This window comes from Sebastes umbrosus, chromosome 15, assembly GCF_015220745.1.
Source record: "Sebastes umbrosus isolate fSebUmb1 chromosome 15, fSebUmb1.pri, whole genome shotgun sequence".
NCBI lineage: Eukaryota > Metazoa > Chordata > Actinopteri > Perciformes > Sebastidae > Sebastes > Sebastes umbrosus.
The window spans coordinates 8,972,508-8,999,843 of NC_051283.1; the positions used below are offsets into that span (position 1 = coordinate 8,972,508).

General features: G+C 38.3%; 1 protein-coding gene across 1 annotated transcript in view; it reads left to right on the forward strand.

Annotated features, from left to right (window-relative positions):
* Window positions 1-1,174: 1,174 nt before the first annotated feature.
* oprd1a (opioid receptor, delta 1a) overlaps window positions 1,175-27,336 on the forward strand; it is a 95,524-nt gene continuing 69,362 nt past the window's right edge. The window contains exon 1 of the mRNA XM_037795569.1: window positions 1,175-1,317. Coding sequence (XP_037651497.1) covers window positions 1,313-1,317 — 5 coding nt within the window. The 5' untranslated portion in view covers window positions 1,175-1,312. The remainder of the gene's footprint in view (window positions 1,318-27,336) is intronic.

Below are 27,336 nucleotides of genomic sequence, written 5' to 3' on the forward strand. Positions count from 1 at the left end.
CTTTTTGTAACCTAATGTTAAAAGTAATTTATGTTTACTTTATCTGTAGATAGTAATGGGGTAGCTTTAGTTATAATAGTTAACATTTGCCACTCCAGATTGAGAACACTGTGGTTGTGCATAGCTGTGATTAGACTATGGATGTGGCCAGTGCTTGAAGTGGAAAAAAATAAGTGCCAGTACTCCCCTTATTCACATGTTGGTGTGTGTATCGGCACGGTATCAGCAATCTCTTAAAACATATTCCTAATTATTCATTATTTCTTTAAGGATGTTAAACTGTGTCCGTCATAATCAGTTGTGATTTTATTGCTATTATTATATTTGGGCTATAAGCAACTTGTTGGCCTATAATACTCCACTAATATTCCAACTGGAACATTATAGAGTGAAGGTGGTGTGTTTGTATACAGTGTTAATATTTAAAGTACTTTTTGGTGTTGTTTGTAGTCTATAGTATCTCTCCATAACATATTATAGGATGTCTATAGGCTGGAATCAACAGCAGCCAGACAGACAGGCAGGTATGAATGCAGAGCTGAGGTGTTTGAGCTCTTCATTCAGGTTTTAGGAGCAGCGTCCCAGTCAGAATGCTCCTACATATTATGCAGCACAATAAAGAATTTCTACAGTGAATAAAAGATACTAGGAGATATTGGGTTTGTGGGGTTCTCCCTCAAGAAAATTTTAAGGTTTTTGACTTAAAACTATGCCATTTTTCGTTTAAATAATGTTTCATTTATTATTAATGAAATTCATTAATTTGTTAAAAAAAAAAATAAAAGTTATGGCGAACAGTTCACTAATTATTTTACTAAAAGGACATGAACATTGTATCGATAAATTACATAAACCTGGTACTCATCCCTTCCAGAAGAAGCCCAGTCTGATCTGACTGGCTTGCGAGAAAAATATGGTTAGATTGTGCTGTGTTATTTCACAATTTGTGCGTTGGCAGGTACTCCAGATACCCAAATGTATGTGCACATGCACTGAAAAAGTGAATTTTTCATGATATGTCCACTTTGAATACTCCCTTTCATCAGCAGGAGTCAATCTAGGCTGTACCAATCCTGAAAACAGTTAGGTGATAAAGCCATTCACTCTGACTAACCTCAAAGTAGAAACACTTCACATAGCTTACCATATAACATATGACATTTGCAACCAAACAGATCACAACCAACCAAATTTACCTTTACCACCCCCCATACTTAGACTAACCCAATGACATCACTGATGATGTCACCCAGTGAAAAAAAACAGGAAGTGGTTTGGTACCTCCAGCTTTGGTCTCTGGAACACATGGTGGATGTGGTAAGTAGCACAAAGTAACTTATGAAATGCAGAACTAACCCACTAAACATAACTAACTTTTATTTCAACCAGAATTGGTAGTGATATATGAACTGTAACCAAACATAAAAACAAACCCAGGGTTGTGTGTGTGTTTGCAAGTTACATATCAATGATGGAACTATGGGTAAAACAAACAATTACCAAGCATGGTTAATCGGTAAGCAATATGGCAATGGATTGGTGGAAATGGGAAAAAATTACCCACTTAGTCACAGTGTTTAACACTGCTGGAGTTGTGCAGGCGCAGTGGATTGAAGTATAGTTGGTTTGGCTGGGTTGATATGGTGAAGCTATTCCTGGAGTCCTGTGGTATATTTGTAACACACCATGTCATATCTGATAGAAGAACCAGGTTCAAATACTGGTGGGAGTGTCCAGTGAGCTGGAAGTTGAAAAGGCCTTAGCATGGGAGGCAGCAAAGCTCCTATGTGGAGATGGAGACCTTGCATCTTTTCCAGAGTTCAGATTCACTGTGATGTTTGTCTGTATTGATGTTATTGACACTGTAGTTTGAGTTTCCCCACCACGCTATACTGAAAGCAAATCCCACCGACCTCGGTCGTGTGGTCATTAATAAATGATGATTTATTGAAACATAGCAGCAGTTAACATTTCAGTTTCAAAGTGCGAGGGGCCACTGGTTCCTGAAGTGTGTTTCCCCATTCTGCATTGACCTTTTCATTGCCATCCTGTTGCTAGGGCAACAGATTTGAGCCGAGTTTACTTCCTGTCAGCTACCGCAGTAACAAAAATTACAACAAGAAATACAAAGAGGCCCATTTTACAATGTTTATGTGGTCAAGTTTGAAGAGATCTATTTGGTGTGAAGGAAAATAGTCGCACACTTGTAGCCACAATGCAAAACATATTTAATCATATCATAATCACAATTATTAAATCATTTTTTTTGCATCGTGGCTAAGGGTGTGCGACTGGTTTCTCCTCTAGCTCCTCTTCATTCTGTATTCCCATTTAAATGTTAATATTCTCAATATTGCTGAACATGGAAACAGAGGACTCTCCTGGATGATGTGACAGTCAGATGGGTTTATGTAATGTCCACCAGTTTTATTTATTTCAGCTTTGTTTCTAAGAAATCATGTTTGTCCACTATTTTGAAATGGTAGTAAGGTCTAAATTAGGGATGCACCGATACTGATATCAGATATCGGGCTGATACTGACTCAAATAGCTGGATCTGGCTCGGTGGCAATGGGGCCGATCTATTTGATTAAATTCTATATTCATAAACTATATACATTATATACTGGAATCTTAATTCCGGTTTTAGTTTTGACCAATTTGTTGCTGCATTGTAATTCCTATCTTGCTGGTGTACGATTTATTATTTTAATAATAAATAACAATTCAGTAAATTTATATCTATGTATTTATTTGATAGATTTTGTTTTACAAAGTTAGGAAAGCAATGTTTAAGTCAAGCTTGACGTTGCCATAACCTTAAAAGAATGATCACATTCACTTCAACACAGGGAGGCATACAGCTTATTAATTAAACACTGGACTCAGTCGATACCCAAAGCCCAGATATTGGTATCAGGACTGAAAAAGTTGGATTGGTGCATTCCTAGTCTAAATATTACAATACCCATGAGCTGCGGCAGTTGCCATGGAGAAGAGGCCTGTGAGAGAAAGTTTTTCCAACACCGTAACCTTTAGCTTCTGCCTGCCGTTACCAGAATTGTAAGCTTGGTAATTGGATATTTCTTGCCAAAATGCATCTCAGGAGTCGTAGTTAACGCCTGGCTTGAAGCTTCAACCAGATATTGTGCTCCAAATGTGAGTCACGTCCATTGTTTTATGGGTATAGCTACAGCATTGGGTGGTAATGCAGCGGTAATTGGAGCTCGTCTTTCCTCCATTTTTCCATCAGAATTCTCAGATATCCCCTGAATATCAGATTTTGTCATACTTGTTTATTAATGCTGCTCCATTATTCTATTCTTTCATTTCCCCTGTGATCTTTAATTGTAAAATATGCTCATGTAGTTTTAGAATGAGCTGAAAGAAATCTGTAAAAGCATACATAATTAATGAAAGAGCCTTGGTTTGATCATATAATGGTAATGTAACTCGCGCTTCCAGCTCGGTGTTTTGTTTTTCAGCTTTCTGGTTAGATGTTATTGACCAGGAGGTCGCGGCTGTTTACATCAAGTGACCTTGAGGCGATAGGAGGGCGACGGCACCTCGACAGTCTCACTCACTCACACCGTGGAAGACAGAAAGCTACTTTCCCCAGTGACACTAAGAAAGCAATAACAGCCCATCAGTACTGTCTGGAGCTGCTATTATTTTAATACAGAAAACAGACGGCGGCGTCATTAGACTAGAGACAGACTGATTAGGGTGGCGGGCAGGTACATTTGCCTCAAGGAAATAGATTTGATTCCAAAATCACACTAGGAAGAATTCCACTGAGTGTTTCTTACATTTTTAGGTCACAAAGCCCTCATACCTAAATGACAAAATATAGTTTTTCAGTGCCTTCCAAAACAACTTATATGACTTTAAAAAATTATATATGGGAGGAGATCGCAGCCCCAAATGAAGAATAGTGTTTGGCGTCAAACGTGAACATGAATGTACGTCATTGTTGTTGGGAACAAACAAACAATACTGTCTTTATTCTGATGAGGATGGTCTTGATAGGTGGACACCATGTCTCAAATTACTGTGTTAAGTCTTTTGCTTACTTTAGTTTTATTGTGATCTGTTAAGTCATGCTTGACATTCCTGTAGTAAAGAACATGATACATAAACTATATATAAACTGTATACTAGAGCTTTAATTTTTTGTTTATTCATACCCATTTTCGATATCACGGGGAAAACATGACACAACATTGAAGGCATAAAATGTGATATTTTATTAAAAGATAAATAGCAGTGTGTCAAGCTGCTGTTGGTGAGAAGAGAAAGCAGAAAGCAGCGCGACCGTGTAACAATACTGCAGAAAATGAGTATTGAATCCATTTTGAAATATTCAGTATCGCTATGTATCGATACTACGATATATTTTGACGACACTGGTCCGGTGCATGCAGCCGCATGCAGAATAATACAAAGTATGTTGATTGATGCATGTAATGTGGATTCAAATTTCACAGGCGTGAGTTACGTCCGGAAATGTCTATCTGCTAACCTCCGCTTGTTGTGCTGAGGTGAGCACAACAAGATACAATACGATGACTTGATATAAATCACCATGTGTAGTTAGTCAACAATATGTCTGAGTTTGACACAAAGTCATTAGTGGTGTATCTGATCTGATGCAATGTCCCAGTTCAGTGGCGTGATGAGCAATACATACACATACAGTAGAACACATAGTTTACATTGTAGTGTAATCAACTAAGAACTCATTTATTGCAATCAATATTGTTTAGTCATGAAATAAAGAATTGCAGTGGGGGAGTGGGTGTTTGTGTTTCCCATTGATTGTTTTGCATTAAAACAATTTTTAATTAGTGCATAACCTGATTGAAAATGGAATTTGTTATATGCAATATAAATTGTTTAGTCTATGAAAATGCCAATGACAACTTCCCAATGTGAAGTCCTTAAATTGCTTGTTTTATCTGACCAAAAACAAAAAAATAGTTAATGTACTATCATGCATAATAGAAACAAGCAAATCATTTGAAAAGAAAATATTTGGCTTTATTGGTTGACAAATTACAATTAATAAACAATCACATTTTGTCTTTTGATTGACTAAGTGTTTGATCGATCAACCGTTGCGGCTTTAAAGTCATGGCAGATGAAAAACGATTTTTCTAACTCAACTTGCGGTACCGGCTTTGGCTTCTTCTTCAGACAAATGCTACTCACTCTTACGGGGCTCCAGCAGAAGGCCCACAAAGTAAAAAGCTTACTGTCACTGCCCTCTTCATCATGATGTGGATCAGCAGCAATAAATCCATTCCTTTGAAACACAAATGTCATCTGAAGTGGGAGGCAGCAATGAAATGCCATGACATGATATATGAGAGTTACTGCTCAATGATGAAATCTAATCACATCCTCCTTGCATGAAGCCCCTGATTAAAAACATGCCCTGATTCATATTGTTGTCCTCTAATTTCAGAAACTCTTGTTAAACTTGAACAGTAGTTTAATAGAAACAGCTGTTTTATTTTTTTTTGTGGTACCAAATCAATAAACATAAGCACTGAGTAGATGCTAAATTGACCATATAAAACTTCTCCACATGATGAAAAGCACAGCCCATCAGCTACCCAGGACATAGTCATCACTGACTGACTGAAGGAAAAAGCAATTTACAAGGGACAAGTAGAAATCTTTTTTTTCCCTTTCCTGCAGCAGGTAATCCAATACCTTTTGTTCCACAGCAGGTAGAGCAGCTGAGGCCTGGATGCTATTTTTTGCAGATCTGTGGGCTTTAATTGGAAATCTCATGTCGACTATCCTACTAGCTGTTTCTTTGGGTTGTTATTGCTTTACTTAATATCGTTGATACTTTGACTAAAAATCCTGTCGTCTTTTTATTTGGTGTTGTGATACCAGCTGCATGTGAAATGAGGAGGATAGGGACAACGCAGGGCGAGGTTTGGCTTCTAATTTTAAAGGCCTTTACACACCCGCAGTGTTTTTTTTTTCTTCGTGCGATCAAATTGTTGTTTTGTCTGCTGCATAACCGAGAAAAAGCAGAGACTTCTCACCGTGGTTCATTTAAGTTGAACTCACGGGTTGAGTTGGCTTACTTGGTTATTCATACAAGTCTATGTTCCCTTGCATTGACATTATGTCTGCCCTTTTCTAACCAAATCTAGCCCAGTATCTCTAGGAATTCTGTAAATATCAGTGCACAAATGGAAAACTGCTGAGTCTTGCTGTGCCAAACTTTATCAGTGAGATGATAAAATATTACCCAGAAAGGCAGGTTTTAGTTGTAGGCTATATCCGTGAGTTTGAAGACGGATGCAAAATTACTGTCTGCACCCATTCACGTTGCGGAGTAATACTGAGAAAGTGCATTTGCAAGTAGTTGATTGGCCAAAGTCAGTTTTGTTTTGCTCTTTGATATGAATTAAATGACTGTTATTCCGCATGATGCTAAAGTCTGAATGCAGAGTTCAAGTCCTGCCTGACAATTATTATTTTTTTTTTTTTACAATCATGATCTTAGTTAGTTAGTTTTAGTTGCCTAACTTTAAAGGGGACCTATTATGCTAATTTTCAGGTTCATACTTGTATTTTGGGTTTCTACTAGAACATGTTTACATGCTTTAATGTTAAAAAAAACACCTAATTTTTCTCATACTGTCTAAATATATCTATATTCACCCTCTGTCTGAAACGCTCTGTTTTAGTGCCTGTCTCTTTAAGAAGCCCAGTCTGCTCTGATTGGCTTGCGAGAAAAATATGTTGCACCTTTGCAATGGTAGTTCTCAAGCCGTGGGCGGTATATTCTTATAACGAACCTGCATGTGACATAGGAAGGGGAGCCAAATCTGAATGGCTTGTTGAAACACATGATTTCTAATCTAGACAGCCCACAAAAAACTGACTGGGTTGTCTTATTTCACTGTTTGTGGGTTGGTCGGCACTCCAGATACCCAAATGTATGAGCACAAGCACTGAAAAAGAGAATTTTGTATGATAAGTCCCCTTTAACCATAACTTTACAAAAAAAAATAAAAAATTGTCGCTGATGTTGACACTAAATGTAATTTTCACAATCGTAAATGAAACTCCGATAAAACGGTCAAGCTAGGCAGCGCTGATCAAATATGACTCAATATTCTATTACTGTAATGTATTTCTCGCGTAAAAATGTTTTCAGAAACATCTTGTAGTGCACTGTTTAGCTGTAAAATGAGAAAGTTTGCTCCGGCTGGTGGGCGGTGCTTGGTATTGCATCAACAGATCTCAACACGGCTGTCGGGTCACAAACTTTCTCATTTTACAGCTAATGATGTAAAGTGATTGACAGCTGCTCAGAGACGACAAGGCTCTGATTGGTTGTTTTCTTCCGATCTGTGAAATCTTGCAGGTGTGAAATCTTGAAGATGTAATTCTTTATATATTAATTTATTTCTTTTGATCAGCCTCCCCCATGGGTGCTCAACCTTTTCAGTGAAGTTACGCACATAAAACAGAAGAACGTAACCTTGTGCTGGGTGACCCGTTAGGCAACCTGTGTTGATTGAAATAGAAATGTATTCATTCCATCAACGTATGTGAGACGGACAACTGAAGAGTTTTATTGATTATAGTAAAACACTTGATTATGATTATGTGTTACATGTTCGATAGCATTGTGTAAGAATATTGAGTGACAGAATGATTGTGTGATTGTGTCGAGGCATGTCGACGTGTGGATACTACTTATGGTAGCAACACATGGTCATTAAAGCACCAAACGTGCTGGTTGACCTTCATTGGAATGCAATCACCCAGAGAACAATGCTTGCACATGTAACTGTCTGTTATTCTAAACACTGTTGGCAACAGCGTCTCCAAATCATTACTAGAGTTTCATTTGTGTTTAGATTGCGAGAACAGTTTTATGTTTGCTGCTCACTCAACGCTGTTGGCAGTGACCAGCAGACGCTGTTTATCTTTCGTTCTGTGAGTGATTCTCCAAACCTAAAGGCTGGCAATAATATTAATAGGCATCAGCTACTAGAATAAAAAATCTTTTGCAGTTTCTTCCAAATGTTATGTAATGATAAAAAGGGGGAGATTTATAAAAAAAAAAAAAAAAAGGAGCATAAGGAAATTGCTATGTCTTTTTGTTGTTTCAGCTGTGGCACAAGTCCCATTTATCAGTCAGATTTAGGCCAAAAGCCTTTAGTGGAAAACTATCCTATAAGATTCATCTTGTTGTTCTATTGCGTAGGAGTCGTATTTTGCCTTTCAGAATGGGCTTCACGCTGTGCTGTATGCATCTCAACTGTCAGCTCCAGGCAATCAGTGAACTGCAGCTGTGCTCTAGATTGCTTTTTTTCGTGAAACCAAGGACACAAATTAAACGCGGCTCTGAATGTTGCGCACACCTTGCTGCCCGCACATCTCAGCTGGTATTAGCCGGGGCCGCCAAATTTCAATGTGCTGATTCAGTGTGATCACACCGACTGTGCTGGTGTGAGGAAACAATGGACTATACTGTACAGACCTTCTCTCGGCCCACGTTTTCTTTGTCTGACATTAAATATTGATCCACCAATACAAGATTCATCTTTCACAAGGTGTGCTGCACTGAATATTTAACTTCTCACTTAAATCTATGGAGCTGCTGCTACAGTATAGAGAGGTAGACCATCCTGCTTTTGATACCAGCTCCAGGGCTGCTGGACCTCCATGACCCTCATCTCAATCGTGGGCTCTGCTGGAGATCGAACATTTCCTCTAGAGCGGAGTGATTATTACTGAATACAGAGGTTTGGTGAGATCTCAGTGTTAAGTCTGTCCTCAGCAGATATCTCATTAATAGAACGATACCTGGCCTTCTGAAAGACGCTGAACCTCATTTAATTATGCCCATGAACCATTAACCTTTTACCATCCACTGTTCCACCTGCAGGGTGTTAGCGTCGTGTAGAACTTCAAAACTTGCTAAGACTTTGAAAAGTTGAATGAATATGAGCATGTAATATGTATAGCTGAGGTTAATGTAATTAGTTTAATGGGTATAAAGCAAAGTATTGGACAAACTGAAACTTGATGTTGGAGCTAGATGTAGAGTTAAGGCATCACTGAATTTATGACAATACATCCTGTGTGAATCATGGCTGTGTGTACACAATGTAATTGCAATCAGGCGACAACCTATGGTCCTGAGAAGTGAAGCCAATGCTGAAGTTCCTTAAACTTGAATTCTTTCTAACAGCCAGCAGGGGGCGGCTCCTCTGGTTGCAAAAAGAAGTCTGATTGTATAGAAGTCTATGAAAAAATTACCCTACTTCTCACTTGATTAATCACCTCAGTAAACATTGTAAACATGAGTTTATGGTCTAGTTTCAAGTCTTCTTCAATACAACATGATGTTCATTTAGTAAATTTATGATCCTATTTAAAGTCAAATAGACCATAAAGCAGGGTATGCTTTAGGGCGTGGCTACCTTGTGATTGACAGGTCCCTGCCACGGCGTTGTCTGGTCTGGGAGTTGTCCCTGTTTTCGTCTTAGAACCCATAACTTATTCAGCGTTTCGGTTGTACTTAGCTCCACCCTCTCGTGTCACTTCTGGTTGCAAGAAACCAAGATGGCGACTGCTAAAATGCCAAATTCAAGGCTTCAAAATGGCAGTCCACAAACCAATGGGTGGCGTCTTTTTATATACAGTCTATAATTGCAATGCCTTAAATAGTTGTTGAGATATTAATAGTCTGAACCAAACCAGCCCTGGCGCTAGTATAAATATAGCACCTCCCTCCTTTTAAAGCAATCTGACTGCCCAACAATTGAATTAATCCTTGAAAACCTAATGGCCAAATTTGTCGTAATGTTCTAACAATAAAAAAAAGTCAGTGTGTTCAAAATGAATGTAGACCAGTATCCAAAAAAGCAGAGGGTGTTAACCAATTAAAGAATTATGTTAGATCATCAGGCACATATCCATAAATTCCAGTTGCAGTTGCTGCGTAGCAATAATCTGCAAAGAAAGATGAAAAATAGCCACAGGACATTGTCAATCATACAGTGCGCAGCTATTTTTGTCATCTTTTGAATCCTAAATCTCTTGAGAAAAAGGTTCAGCTTTTCTTCTGAATGACATTTGATGGCTTCTCAGTAACTTTTTGAAAAGGGTGAAGCCTACTTTGCCGAAGCATTTAGTTGCTAATACAGCTGACCACCCAGACACGAGTGCTTCACCCGGCAGCACACGGTTCATGGTTGCATTTCTACCCAGAAGTGTTGAATTGAATTGATATCAGGGAACTCGCATTATTTCGCCCTAATAGAAGCAAAATATACCACCCTCCAGAGATAAATGACCATGTCCGCCCAAACAGCCATGACTCAGTAGCTAAGATGAGCTAGAATTTACTTTCATTTCTATTTACCACTCAAGAGGCAATATTTCCAAAGTAATCTCGGTGAACACTATGTTCTTGTCCACCAATTCTCCCTTGCCAGATGGCGGCTCACCTATTAAATAAACCGTGTGACTCATATGGCTCTGGGATGTTGTACTCAAGCCCCCCTAATCCCTTCATTTGCAAAATCAAGGCTGTGCTGTGGAGACAAATGCAGAGTGCTACCATTTGCCTTCACACTCAATTCTAAGTGCTTTTCGGCTGCAACGAGTCTGTGTTGGGAGAATGAGGTCATGGCCAGAGCCCCTGCAATGCTTTACCATGAAATACAGGTACACAAACAGAATAACACTCCATCAATAGATAGGCAAGAAGTGGTCGGCATTTCAGCAGAGGAACAAGGTAAATGCATGGACTGTAATAAACCTCACAAAATCCCAAAGCTTTTAAATTTTGACACGCAGAAAGGTGATGCCTGTTCAGTTCACAGAATTATATTCACCAAACTGTCGGATTTTTAAATCCGCATTTCTTTAGAAGCAGTAACATGTACAGTATGTGACACCAGCAGATTTGAGCCAAGGGAGTAAATCCACTGAGAATAGAGGAACGGGATACTTCACTCCTCTGAAGCCCCACTGAGTGATTTAGGCTGATAAGACAGGAGTATTTATACAACCAGAGCTACACAGTACACAGTTTCTCATGAGTTTGCACAATTTGAATTCAGTGCTGTCTGTACAAGCGTTAATAACATACAACGGTATAGCTGTTTACTTTAACAGGAATATTGTTGCGGAATAATTGGAACAATTATTCAGTATCTGTGGATTACATATATAACCTACATAGCTTTAACAAAATATTTCTTATCCTACCTGTGCAAGCAGTGGCAATAACAAACAAAATTGTGGATTCTTTCTTGTCTTTTCTTAAGGATAGAGGGTGTGTTATATAGATGACAAAGCCCTAAAGCTATAGCAGTTATACACTTGAAATTTAATTGCCTTGACTGAAAAAAAACATTACTTTTAATTTAACTGTTGTTGTTCTATCATCCTCATGCGCCCTGCTCAAGTTCAACTTTGTTTAATGATGAACTACTAGAGGTAGGGTAAAACTAAGGAAGCCCTAAACGGACATTATTCAAACATTTGTTTTAAAAATGACATAATTAACTTGTGATCTTGTGATAACGACATTAAGTTTGAATCATGTGCGTCTAGGGCTTCCTTAGTTTTACGAGCTCTGTTATCTCGTGATAATGAGATAATTAACTCGTTATCATAAGAAAACAAGAGGTCGTTTTCTTTTATTACTTATAACGTTTGGGTCAAATCAGCCGACTGTAAATCCATTCAAATGGCCCAGATCGAGCTGACAGCATGGATGTGTACATCCATGGCTGACAGTGATTGAGGACTTGGTGAAGTTAGCGGAAGGATTTAGTGTCTGTATGTAGTCAGAGATGTTTTTTCCAGCGAAGGAAAGTCAAAGAATAGAGGCATCACAATTGTGTGGTATTTTCTACTTAATTCATAAAGGACAGAGGTAACACATTTTATACTGCTTGTGAATATAATCTATTTAATCTTATTTATGTGTTTTGTACCTTGTTAACACCTTATTTTGAAAACCGGGCGTATTCACGTGTGTATCCTTCCGCTAACTTCACCAAGTCCATCACTCTCAGCCATGGATGTATACATCAACATTATAAGTAATAAAATAAAAACTGCCTTTTGTTTTCTCGTGATAACAAGTTACTGCATAATTAACTTGTGATCTTGAGATAACGGCATTAAAAAAATGTTTGAATCATGTCCATTTAGACCTTCCGTATAAAACTGAGAAAAACACAATACAATGAATATAAAGAGGCAGTGCTTATTAATGTAAACCCAACTTTATAAATGTCTTGTTCTCAACTATTGACAGTACATTTGTGACATCCCTTGTCGTGCATACCGTGACTGAAAACATCTGAACCCACATGGAGCGTGCTGCAGTCTGGGTGCAAACAGTTGGCGTTACTCAATAAAGCCCACTGACTGGGTGACTATAGCAACAGGTAAGGGCCTCGCCAGGGGTGACAACTAAAGTCATGGCAACGAACAGTTAGTGAGCCAACATGTGACTATGTTCCATTAATGTTACGATCCATATCATCTTCACATGCTGTGTCTTTGCTTTTCTCTCGGGTGGGTGTTGTACATTTATTGCTTGAATTGCACTGTTGTCCTTTATGAGAAAAAAATATATATTTTTGTAGCCACATTTAAAAGTTACTTTAACTGATTGTAGGTAAAGATTAGGAACTAGATGTACTGGTATAAACCAAAACACCCAGCAGTATCTACAAAAGGTGGGAATATGGGAGAAAAAAAGCAGAAAGTTCTGACATTTCCTGCGTTTGAGTGTGAACCATTGGCAGGTTATGGGAAAAGGTCAGCCAGTCAGACAGCGATGTAATGAGACTAATTGGAATAGTTTCGCTAATGCATATCAGACCTCAGTCATTTTTAACGAGTACAGCAAAAATAATTAATATCTCTGAAAACTTTATATTTATAGTACTGCAGCATTATATGAGGAAGGTTGCCTCATGTTCAGGGTTCAAACCTAAGCATTGGGCCTTTTCTGTGTGGAGTTTGAATTTTCTCCCGATATATATTTGCAGGTTGGATCAACCAGAGACTTTACATTGCCTGTGAATGTGTTTATCTGTCCTGTAATGGACTGATTACCTGTCCAGGGATGCATGTGGAATACGCCCTATAACCCCCCATGACCTTAAAAAAAAGAAAAGCAGTGTAAAAGATAATTACACAGGTATATTCTGCACCTGATTTACAGACCTGTTATTTAATTCTCCACCTGATAAATTAATATTAATACTGGGTTTCCATAGGAATACTCACCCAACTTTTGACACATTTCACTGTGTATTGATAACTTCCTCATGACTTTAATGTGCTGTTTTTCAAACTTTATTTCTATTGTATGTAACCCTTGTGCTAGTGCATCTAAATATGGCCCCTTATTTATCCTATGAAGACTACACAGAATCTGCAGTGTTGACTAATGCTATACAGTAATGGTTTAAGACAAAGCTAAATGTCACGGCTCCGAAAAAACAGCTTTCAGAGAGTGAAATGGCAAGCAGATCTCAAATATTCATTTAAAAAATCAATAGAATCTCCACAAAACCGCAGAGATTTCTGTTGTCTTTGAAAAGTGGCTTCATGCAAGATGTGCACATGCATGCAGAGATTTCCTCAAAGTTCCTCTGAATCTTTGTTCTCAGTGTGCAAACATTCACTTTGATAAGACTGGGCCGCGAGAGCACACTGAGTGTTAATAATAAATAATAGGCCTATGAAAGACACTGGATTTGACTCGTACATGAACATTTGAACACACAGTTAAATAGGTGTATGCAAATGTAGCTAATCCATTGACAATTTATGACTGTTTTCAGCTCACCAGCAGAGAAAATGTAATCAGAATTACTGAGAGAGAAGATTTTTCAGAAGAAAAGATTGCTGGCTTCTTGCTGCTCTGCCTGCAGATGGTTTCTGATCAGCTTGCCAGAATTCAATCAACACTAAAAAGAAAATACAGGGGGCCACGGTGCATAATTGTCAGTATTGCCTCGTGCTAAATACAGTGAAAAACAAAAGTTTTACTGGGATTGGATAAAGACACTTTCAAGTGAGATTAGATGAATATACTCTCAATTCACTACCCGCCTTGACAGGGTTATGACTTGAAAATGAACATTTTAAATTCTTGACACAGAAACAGCAGAAATATAATACTACTGGGGACATGGCTGGGGACATGGCGCGCACTGCATGATTACCACTGTAGCCAACTTATCAAATTTGGTGATGATGCGAAGCACAAGGATATAACTAACTGCCATGGCATCAAAACAACATGTGTTCCTTCTCAATACCTTAGTTAGTCAGCATTATTATTATTATTGTTTTTAATGCAATACTGCATCTTTCCAGCGCCTCTGAAAAGATATACTTTAACGGTTTATAAAACCCTACGAATGACAAAATAATCACAATCTCTGAGATGTCCCATTTCCTTCAGATGACCTCTACTTGGCTTTGAAACAGCATTTTAGAAGATAAGACGAAGCTCTAATTCAGAGGGAGCATAGCAGCACAGCTGGATATCTTTCCGGAAAACCCTGGAGGTTGTAAAATTAAGCTTTTATGTGGTTCCAATGTGTCTAATGATGTTGAAGGCGACATATCATGCTCATTTCCAGGTTCATACTTGTATTTTGGGTTTCTACTAGAACATGTTTACATGCTTTAATGTTCAAAAAACACATTATTTTTCTCATCCTGTCTGTCTGAATATACTTGTATTCACCCTCTGTCTGAAACACTCCGTTTTAGCGCCTGTTTCTTTAAGACCCCCTCTCTGAAAAAGCCCAGTCTGCTCTGATTGGTTAGCAAGAAAAATATGGGTAACCCTTCATTTTACAATTCCGCAAATTTCATTCTAATTAGGTGATAATTAGCAAGTAACCTATTTTAAATTGCTTTGGAATTACTGCCAAATTACCCCAATATTTATCTAAAAATGTATCTAAAATTACTTTATGATAAAGGTTATTTAATAATTGTATTCCGCTATTTCCCAATAGCTGGTAATTTATTTAATACATTTCCAGGAAAAGAATGCAAAGTTAATTGATATGCTTTATTTCCATGCATGCCGATAAATAGATAATAATTAGTAAATAACTTCTTTGAAATTTCTTTAAAAACTCTCTGAATCATTACATCAGCTACCAGGTTACACTTGTGTAGACAATAAGTCATAATGGTGAGATTTGTTTCTGATCAGAAGTTTCTTCTATTAGTTTTGGTTTTCCACCTCCGATGAAGAGTAGCGCACAGCCGCTTCTCAAGCCTAAGGGCCCTATTTTAACCATTATACGCTATTTTAGTATATAATTCTTAAATGATGTTTATCATAAAGCAATTTTCGATAAAGTTTGAGGTAAATATTGGGGTAATTTGGCAGTAATTCCAAAGATATTTCAAATAGGTTACTTGATGAATATAATCACCTAATTACCATGACATTTGCGGACCTGTAAAATGAAGTGTTTCCAAAATATGGTGCGTCTTCGCAGAGGTAGTTTCTCAAGCTGTGGGCGCGATATATAACCTGTGTATTAGCAAGAATCTGGCAATACAATACGTATCATGATACAAGGGTTACCATTAAATATATTACAATACTGTAAGGTGATATATTGTGATTTTTTTTAAATAAAATTTGAGGGAAACTGTTGTAGTATAAAAAACACACCACCATATTAATAAAATCAGAGTAAAAAACAGTTGACTTTTTTTTATGCAATCAGAACAGTGGGATCTGAATTTGCATTTCTCACAGTCCCTAAAATTCAATATCATAGCACTACTATGAGAGGATGCATCTCTTTGCAAATGAATTAAAGTATCGATTGAGTTAATCTCTGCATGTAAACTATTAAGTAAAAATCTGTAGTGTTTTTGAGAATCGATACAGTATCACATATTATCATATTGAGATATTCAATTTTTTTCGACATTTTCTTACACCCCTATAAAAAAACTGACTGGGTTGACTTATTTACCAGATACCCCAATGTATGTGCGCAAGCAATGAAAAAGTGAGTTCTTCACGATATGTGCCCTTTAAGTATCCAATGTTAACTTTCATAGACTTCTTAAGGCTGTTGTCAGTGAGAGCAATCCTAAACCTATCACAGTTTTAGATTAGCTGGAAGATAGATAGAATATAGAAGAACTACTAAGAAAATGAATCAATTTAAATGACTATAACAAGATGCCAATCAGTGTTCTTATACTCTATACTATAAATCAAGCAAGCTCAATAAAAGGCAATCAATATACTCCTCCTAAGCGTTCCTAAGCAGACTATTTGCCAGGGTTTTTAAAAATCTGATACTGTGGGCCCCCCGAAAAATCTTGACCACACCCGGTTCAGTTCGGTTCGGTTCAGTTATATTCGGTTCGGTTCAGTTATATTTATTTTGGCAAATTGTCACCATTAATAATATGTTAAATTAGCTATTAGCAATTTCTGTATGCAATGTACGTTTGGATACAACTATCACCTGATTATTGTGATACTGAAGAAAACTTAGAGAACTTGAATTAAAAGGGTCAGCTTTTTTCCTATGATTTCTAAGCAGATTTCTGCACGTTTATTCGCAGTGATCAAACGAGGCTAATGCACCTCTACCTGATGCTGAATTGGTACAAAATTGTACCTTTAAGTCAGCCTCTACTTTGTTCCCTTTAAAAGGTACGCACGAGGGCCCATTATGTGGCAGTTATGATACATCTGTAAAAGCTCCTGTACCTCTATTTCAGTGTATAATCACTTGGAATTGCTCTATTTACACAAATGAACATCTGTGAAAGTGTGGCAGGTGGGTGTAATCATGTTCATCTTTTCATGCTTGTGGAGTGAACACTCCATGTTACATGAAAATGTGCATGCAACAAAAATATGTTGAAAGTCGACAATACATCATTTGCTCTTTTAGAACATGGCTTTCGAAATGTGATATGTAGCAGTCTGATTTATTGGAAAAAGCTGCATTACATGAAAGAGGTAGCCAAAGTGTTTCCAATGGCACTACTTTCCTGATATTCTTTTTGTTGACTTCACTGTCTAAAGCACTTTTTTCACTCTCAGTTAACAGACTGAATGAAACTGTGAGCTTTGGCTTTTGGAGTCATTACCTATTTACCAGATCCATTATCAACACAGTAAATTGAAGAGTCCAGGAGTACCTGGACTCTTACAAATGGGCCGGCTGCTCATCCCTCCAGGCTTTGTTCACATGTAATGTTCTCACTAAGTTTTGGAGCCAAATAATTGAAAAAAGCCAGCTAAGGGCTCCAGACTTTTTACAAAGGCACCCAACTTGGTGCTTTCTAACACACTCTAATGGTTACCCTCTCCATCTGTGCCGTATTGTGTGGGGATGCACAGATTGGAAAATTGTGGCTGACACTGATAAATGATTACTGGCCATAATATCATGTTACATGGGATCTGAAACAGTTCATGGAAGCTCTAATCAGAGTTATTTCAGCACTCTGTTGGCAGCATTTGCTAATATGGGAAGCCAGATAGCAATTCTGGTTTGCACATCGTCAACTTTCATCACCTTGACATGCCATTGAATTGTAGGTCGGGTGGTGATATACGGTATGGTGATGATTGTAAAACAAAGAAAGGTTTAGTCTGTTATTGAAATCTAACTCATTGTATCTGTAAATCATGGGTGGTATCTGATGAAACAAATAATCTAGATAGTGCTGATAATGTGTTGCTCGCTTTTAGAGACCACCCTGACATGATGATATTGTCTTTCTTGTAATAGCCTGGAGTATTTATTTTGATTTAATGGCCCGCAACTTTGGCCTACTACTATTTTGATTTCCCTGCTCTCATCAACCTCGTTTCCAGCAGCAGCTTTAATAAGTCTACTGTACACTACCTGCTCAGAATATAGATGCTAATATTTTTAAGTACTGGCCGCATGGACCAACAAGCCCCTAAATTTGGTGACCAAACTACATTTTTTGGTGGCCCAAATGTAAATTTATGTAAAAACAATACAGAAAAGGCAATTTAAAGCAACTTAGCACAGCCTTCTTTAACTGTGACATTAACAGAATGAAAATGTGTAATTATTCATTTAAATTTAAAACTCAAGTACACAGAAAACGCACACACAAAAGATACAGTCTTATCTTTTACAAGATTGCATTTGAACACATCATGATAATGTTATAATTTACCATTGCTCAATAGTCATTTTTACTGAATAGAGCTTGAACACATCATAATGTTCTCAATGGAACCTCCATTAACATTTTTTAGACTTTAACACAATTTTTTTTTTTAAATAACACAAGAATGCCAATGCTGCATATCTGCTGTATAAGTAAAAAGGCAAGTTTTTGCTAACACGTTAGCAGTATCAGCTTTATAAGGTGATAATAGCCAAAAAGATCAATTAATAGCTTTAAGGTGAGAAATAGAGGGGCTGTACTATCTGTATGTTACATAACTTCACAGCTAACACACAGTAACATTATTATGTGATTATTGTGGCGTAGGACATCTGTGCAGACAACTGGAAACAATTGTCATCAGTTGTTTTCTGTTGGGAGCAGCTATTTAGATCGTAATTGATTTAATGTTTTAATCTAGAAAAACACCCAGATTAACCTGTCCAATTAGAACGTGCCATTTTCAAAATTGCATGTTAGTAGCAGTAACCATATCAATGACAGATACATCGATTAAACGGATTTAGTATAATAAAACACTGGCATATACAATAAAACAAACTGTGCTTTTTCAAAATAACTTCACACATCTGCCTCCCTGTTGGTTTGATATAAATCAAAGTAAACACATGCCTGCATTATTCCATTTTATTTTTATATGGCTCTGTGATCTCCAGCTGGAGTCTGTGGCTGCTCACTCAACTGTCACTCTGGATAAACAAACGCGGTGCTGTGCACACGTGCATGCCGTGATCACAGGAGGCTCCGTTCATTTGGAGTGATTATGCAGAGATGTGATTGCAACTCTACTTTTCTTGAGTTTTAAAGGGAAAATGCAGAAGTCACCGGCTGGTGATTAGTTAGTAGACGACCAAAGCTGGCAGCCGGGTCTTATTGACAACACTAGACCGTGGCCTCAGACCTACAAGTGCTGATCTTCATTCTCACAGTGTTACACACAGCTGCAGATGTCTCCGAGGCACACTGGAGGTGTGATGGAGTGAGGAGCTCAGCAATCACGGAGGACCTCAGTGTAAAGTTGAAGTGGTTCAGGCTGAAGGGGTTAGGCTTCCCAGATGACTTGGATGTGTTTGGGAAAGTTGGCAGAAGTTGCTGGAGAAAAGGTTGTCAGCTCTGCTGCCCTGTTGTACTCAACAGCTGGTGTGTAGGTTTTACACTACCTTAACCGAACCAAACAAAAGTTAGACAAAGTTATAGCAACTAGCTAGTGAAGAAAGTTAAATATCTATCTAAGTAAAAGACTCAACCCATTTGTGCCCGCAAATAAAAAATGTAATATCCTTTGGTGGAAGTGTTGTATGGACTTGCCTAAGCACAAATGTGAAGAAATGTTTAAAATCGGTCAAACTGTTTGGCTAGAAAGTACATTTTTATATCTAGTCTTTTGGCGCTACTGTTTTTTGCAATAGACTCCATTATATTTTAGGAAAACTAATACTACATATAGTATGATAAGAAAATGGCTGTCTCTCAGAAACTACCAGGAGCACAGTCAAGTATGTGGTATCTATGAACTCGTAAAAAGTTGAATATCAAAGATATGTGCACATATGCCATGTGAAAAAAAATATTTCCTATGGAAAACATTTAATAAACACAATGTTAGCGTGTTTCCTCATTTAAAAATCCTGACTATGACTATTAAAGGGACTGTTTGTAACTTTTTAAGCGTATAAATGTAGCGGGTCGGCACACATGCGCATTCGCATGCTCGTGAGTGGCCGGAGCCTCGTCTTCGCTGCCTGCTCTCCTTCATTCAGACGGCGCGTGCGTCCTCGCTGTTTCGTTCCACCTCTAGACGTGAACGCGCACTCACTACACACTGCAGAACAGTTAGTTTAGCTCTGAGAATATCTAGTGAATGTAGAGTGGACGTTTGTTGTTTGAACTGCTGCAGCTCCTCCAGACCAACAAAGGTTTTCCGTGTCTTGTGAAGTGACGGGGCTCCTCAACGAGTTACGTTATCGTCTCGTTACCGACCGGGTGCCGGTGTCTTCGGCTGCCGGCTGCGGTCGGGAGGCGATAACGTAACTCGTTGAGTAGCCCCGCTGCTGAAGCCTGCGCTGAGCAGGAAAAGCCAACACTAGGATCAGCATTGATTCATGGAGAGACCTTTGTCTGGTCAGCTAACATTACTGCCAAGCAGGTGAAATATAGAGTGATATTGTGGTTTTAGCTGACGTCTGTCGCCTCACTGTTTTGAGCGATGCTCGTTCATGTCTATGTAGAGCGAGCGAGCGCGAGCTCAACGCTGAATTTCGTTGATTTCAAGGCCACAGGTGTCGCTGTTAACAAGCATTTCTGAATCTTACAAATAGTCCCTTTAATTAAAGTGTGATTTTTCATGTGATCTAACAATTTCAAAGTTTCTCTGAACCAAATTTCAAGACTTTTGACCGATCAGAACTAATGTTGTGGCATTTTTTCTAATCATAATATATATATATATAGTCTTTGGGCACAAATGGGCTACAGTTGAGGACCAAACCAGCTAAGACTAGTATACCGGTCATCTGGTGGCTTGATATACGAATGGAACATAGTGTTGCTTCGTGTCTACGAAATGGGTCAGTAGGTAGCTGTTTGCTAACACGTTAGCCATAACCACTAATAGTGATACAATGTCAAGGCAATGAGTTGCATAACTTTGAGCCATCTAACATCTAACCCACACTTCTTCCTTGATATCATTTTCAGCAAAGCACCATATTCAGACTTCCGCTTTGTATGACGTTCATTCTGACAAAAGTTTATGCTCTACCGGAAAAGCGTTGCCACAAGATGAGAAAGCACAAAGAGAATGATAAATGATGAATGAAGGAAAGGCTGAGAAGAGTTAAGTAAATGCCAAATTAATTAACATGTTCAAAGGCACCGAATGTTAGCATTTGGTTAGACAGGATTGGTCACGCCTAATTTGAGCGGCCCACTCTCTGAAGCCTCCTCGCTCATTCTTGATGAAAAGGTCAGTTGGGAAATATGAGTTGGTGCCTCAAAAAGGCATGAAATGGAACAGCTTTTAAAGGGACTTGCATTACAAAAGTATATTGGGACACAAAATAACCCAGCGCACTCTACAACAGGATCTGAATTCTCTTTGGTCGAACCTTTCATTAGTAATTCATTATTAATGAAGACCTGTCTTTTCTGACGGGTTCTGAATAAATAAGCAGTTTCTGAATAAATTGAAGGGGAAAATTGGACAGTAATATTTAGGATTAACATGAATGATCATGAATGAAGTAAGCTTGCAAATGCATTTTCACACTTTTTATTATTTTTTACTTCCACCAATCACCAGTATTACCCCTTTCAGTGCTTGTTAATGTTACATCACTTATTACAGGAATTAAATCATTGATTTGAAACAGTTTTATTCCACACAAGCTTCTATAGCAGAGCAGAAGAGACACATTACTGTGGAAGCAGAGCAGCTGTTGGACAGAGGTGCTAAAAGTTGCATTTGGCCTGGACAACCCCCCCACTAACCTCTATCAATAATTTTTAATAACAATGGATGTTTCATAATAGGTGAGAAAGTAAAATAAATGTGAGAACACAGCATTGATCAATAAGGGACCGACTGTGTCTTTGCCAGCATAACTTGTTTTCTTTGCTGCTTGTCGTTGTAGTGAGTGTTTGGTTAAGTCGGAAAAAATATTCAATATTATGGAGATATAGACCATTTCAATGGAATTACATCGCTAGGCAACAGCTTGGGTCAGTGTTTATGTTTATAAAAATGTATTATTAGTATAATTAGAAGGATTACTTGACCAATTAATTGATACATTGACTTTTGGCCGCTTGGGTAAAATAGCAAAACAAGCTAAAATCCCAACATCTGACATTATTATCTTCTGAAGATCTTACGGTTAACTTGTTACACCTTTTACACATCAAGCAAACAAACGGGCACCGTTAGCATTCATTTAGTTTCTGGCCACTTGATGCATGTAAGTCCAATATTCACTCACCTTTTAGCTTTGCTTTGCTTGTAAACATGGCTCAGTTTAATGAGTCAGGTGACATTTTTCTGTGGATTTGTCACGGCAAGCATCCCTTTTAACATTACACAAAGTCATTTGATCCATTGTTGATATAAAGTGAATGATCGGTGCAGCTTTCATTCTATTTTAAAGGTAGAATATGCAGGGATTTTCTAAAAACAATGTGTAGACTGATACAAAAATAATCAATTTCTATCATCACTTATGACCCACCAGAAGTGTGTGGTGGTGTCTATATCTGCAGCCCTCTGCCTGTATTTTCTCTTTTCTTCTTATTTTGCTGTGTTCGGGACGTTTCTGGGCTTTAGCAATAATGTCTTATTTCTCTGAGTCGCCGCTTTGTTCTCACTAACGCCGCTCCCTCTCTTCATTCACTCTATAGCTCGCTCGACCATCGCTGCTCTCTCTCTCTCCCTCGCTCACTCGTTGAGCCGAGAAGAAGGGGCCAACAACGAATGCGCATGTATTTACAAACAGCAACCGATATATTTTCAATGTACCCAGTAATAATTGTCCTTTTAAAATACATTTTCCATTTAGGTATGACACAGCAAATGCATACATTAAAGGGAAATGCATGTAATAAGTAAGGGATAATGTACAGTGAGCCGGTCATTATTGTGAAATAAACCCCTACAGGGTCTTGCATCGCCCTGAAGGGGTTTATTTCACAACAATGACCGGCTAGCTGTACATTATCCCGCTTAGTACACGGCTACCTACTTAGGAAATCAATAATTTTACACAAAAACGGTCCATCAGGGTCCAACATCAGAACTGCGCCCATAGCAACGGTCTGCTATACATAGCGACGCCCTGATTGACCAATTAGAATCAAGTATTCCACCAAAGCTGTGTAATTATGTGTTATGTATGTCACTTTGAATTGTTTTAATTCAGGCATTTTAAATCTTCCATACACCTGCATCACAAATTTCTAGTTATTCTGTCTGCTTACTAAAAGTGAATCCTCTCCTTCCAGCTATCAGAATCCAGAATTTGCAATAGCCGTGGTATACAGTATTATGCATTTTGTTAACTCAACAATAATTAATGATCAAATCTGTATTACGTCATTTGATTACTCAACTCTTGTTGGATACAGTACCTGATCATGTTATAGCAGATGGCTCTTCATGTTAAATACAATACCTGATCGTGTTATAGCAGATGGCTCTTCACACCATGGGACTGGCTCTAGCAGCACAGAGTGAAACTCACTCTTTTTCATGTTAGTGTCCAAATTTCATGGGGTTCTGGGTTTTAGGAGCAAAGTTATCCGATTACCTGACTCAGACAACACCCCCACACTGCTTCTCTTGAATCCATTTTGCAAATACAAGTAGACATTGTTCTACTTTGACCTCAATACACCTCTCTGTTTTGTTGTGGCTCATGAGTTGAACTGTAAGGATGATTTAGGTTGTTCCTATTCTGTCTGCTGAAAAAAATATGGATATCAAGTGGGAACATTCAGTGGCACCGAGGGACTGAAGCTCTGTGGCCCTGGCACCTCAGCTGGAATAAATATTGTGGATTTCTGCCAGCGTACTGATGAGTTACAGAAAAACATTTTCAACTGGCAGAAATTCACATGGTGCTGGCAGATTGCAACATCACATCTATGCAAACAGGAGAATGCAGATTGAGGCCATTGTCTGTTCCGGTGCAATGCGCTCGTGCACGTCATGCCTAAATTACGGCAGCATCCATGACTCATCTATCCTGATCAGAACAGAAGCAGCCATACGCAGCAGGGTCTGTGCAGACAGACGGCGAGTATCCTGGAAATATTGTGTGTAAATGGCAGAACAGCTCAAAGCATCACAACCAAACTGAGGTTGAATTAGGAAGCTTAATGAGGGGTTTTATTGCAGGTTTCCAAGATTTATTTGGCAGGTTTGAGCAACGGAGCTGTCACCCAGTGTTACGCAGACAAAACGCCAACGCAAGCAACACAAAAGAAAAACAGGCAAGGCGAGTTTTCTGAGTCAGATGTTGGGATGACAACGATATGTTGACAGTCGCCTGTCGCCTAACAGCAAGATTGACTGTGTGGCGTTTGCATGTTCTACCCGTGTTAGCGTGGGTTTTCTCCAGGTTCTCCGGGTTCTTCCCACAATCCAAAGACATGCAGGTTAGGTTAATTGATGGCTGTAAATTGCCCGTAGGTGTGAATGTGAGCGTGAAAGTTGTCTGTCTCTATGTGTCAGCCCTGTGATAGTCACAAGCCAAAATGTTAATGTCAAACACACAACATCACACATGTCCACAGACGGTCTTTATATATTGCAGTTTAAGAAATTCCCTAAAAATGTGTTAAAATTAAGTTTAACGTTAAATTGCTCAGGGCCTTTTTAAATGAATAAACTACTTCACCTCTGGAGAACACTCAATTGCTTCATAAGATCAGCTGCTGTAGAAAGAGATAAGACAGAGTAAAGCACTCACTTTAATGTCTGCTGAGTTACATTCATTTTAGGGCTCTTAAAAAGTCTATTTTAGGGAAGGCTCTGTCAGATTCGCTTTAATTGATTGTTAAACAGAACAACAATTGTGCTTGTACAAGTACTCACCCTGTTTTTCCTCATTAATACGTTTTTACAAAGCTTTCTTTGGATAGTTTTAAAGGAATACTAAAGCAAACATCTATCTTTTCAGTACCAAAAACTTGATCCCCGGCTCCTCCAGTCCGCATGTTGAAGTGTCCTTTGGGCAATATAAGGGAACCCCAAATTGCTCCCAAAGGATGTGCCATCAGTGTGTGAATGAGCATTTAGATTAGATCCTGACGAGCAGGTGGTGGCACCTTGCATGGCAGCCTCTGCCATCAGTGTATGAATGTGTGTGTGAATGGTTGAATGTTGAGCTTTGTGTGGACAGAAGACTAGGAAGGCGCTATATAAATTCAAGTCCATTTACTATTCAGAAGATGGCTTTGGAAAGTTGGCAGCTTGCTTGTTCGTGCGGTCGTCAGCTGTATTCAACTGGAAATCACTGCGGTTATAATGGATCCGCTGGCGAGCCAGACTCATGGCAAAAACATGTTTTGGATGGTATTGAAACATCCATAGAAATCACTCCCACAGCATAGTTCATTACTCCAGTTTTGACCTGTATGTTCCAAACAATCTTCTGCCACTTGGTCAATAAATCACAAAAAACACAAATGCTGCAATATATTCAGTGCATTATTAGTATTTCTGTGATCTTAAAGCTGCAGTCTGTAACTTTAAGCAAAAAATTATAAGTTATTTCTGTAAAACTGTCACACAGACAGAAGCGCATGAAACAGATAATCTGTGAAAAAAAATCATGTTCAAAGTTTGCCTCCTCCGGTGGGCGGTGTTTGGTTTTGGCTCAACAGAGTCTTGATTTTATATTTGATCAGTGCTGCCTAGTTTGACAGATTGATCGGAGTTTGCGAGTTTCGCGAGCAGTGATTGACAGCAGCTGTAGAGGCTGCTCCGCTCTGATTGGTTGGTTGTTGGTCTTACAAATGCTGTTAGGAGCACTAAAAGGACATAGAGGAACATGAATATTTTTACAGATTATCTGTATCATGCACTACTGACAGGATATAGTGACCGTTTTATAAAAATAACTTTTTATCATATTTTCTCAAAGTTACCAACTCTAGCTTTAATTACAACTGGTCGTCAAACAATATACATGACAGTGACAGTACATACATTTACATAAACATCCGTATATACATACAGTAGCCTATATACTTTTTAAAAGAAGAAATAAAGCTAAAATTAAAAGAGTAATTCATAATCAACAGATAGGGTTTTACTGCTTCAGCCTTACTTGTTCTGAGATGAACAGTCCCTTATTGTGGCTAATGTTGGCAAAGTTTGAATATATATTGCTGTGTAACTTTCATATTGGAATACATTTGTCCAATTACCATAAAGACCAAGCTCAGAAGCTGAAAGAAAAACCAAGAATCACAAACCAAAAATAAGAAATGCAAACTAAAAGGCAATGTAATTTCACTGAAGCGATGATTTTAGATGCAAATAACAGTTGTTTCATTTCAAATTGCATTTCGCATAGCTCTTTGTCCTATTTTGGAATTATGGTAACCGGGGTTGTAGTTATTGTTGAATGGTTTGCAATCTTACATTTCTTTGTGTTTTTATGAAAGGACAAAAATAGTCTCCTATCTGTGCTGCTGTTCAACGTATAATCATACAACAGTTTGTATGATATCTTATGAAAAGTTATTCCTCCTTTTTCGTTCGTTTTGCTACAAATGTCCAGCAACACGTGTCAATTTCCACTTGTTACATACATACAGTCTTTTCAAAATGAACTTCTGTCGTCACAGGAAACAACTTCCTTAGGTTTAGGCAACAAAACTACGTGTTTAGGTTTAGGAAAAGATGGTGGTTTGGCTTACAATAATACCCGAAATGGTGTTACTTAAGTACGTAAGTTACGTGACAAATACATCAATGTTGACTTCTGGATTCATATGGGGCATGAACTTCGATCTCCGGGGCGAAAGTCCGTTATTTCATGACCCACCCATCCACCCTGATCTCCTCCCTATGCGGCCGCTCTTTACATTACTTCGTTCACATACGTGGACTACATAAAAATGTATTTTGTGGGATAAACACAAATTAAAATGCATTACTTTTCGTAGAACGGTGTATGAGAACAGCCTGTACTGTTACACAACTAGCATTCATTATTATCCTATAATAGCCACTTGTGACATCAGTGGCCACAAACGTTACATAGTCCCATTTCCAGACTCTTATAATGCTGAAGGCAAAGAACATTTTTAATTTATCAGTTAAAAGCCATTTTGCATCCGAAGTTTCCAGCTTGGTTTGGAGCTAGATGAGGTAACAGACTGGAGGCAGTGCATCATACGTCATCTTCATTCTGTTAACCACTTTCTATTCTCAGTCAGGAGATGCCAAATCTGTGTTTAACCTCAGCTAAAGCCTGCTGATTACTGTAACAAATAGTAGTTATCAAGCCAGACGGTACAGAATTGTTAAAGTGTTGGTGCCATCATCTGTGAGCCTATAAAAAAAAACATCAT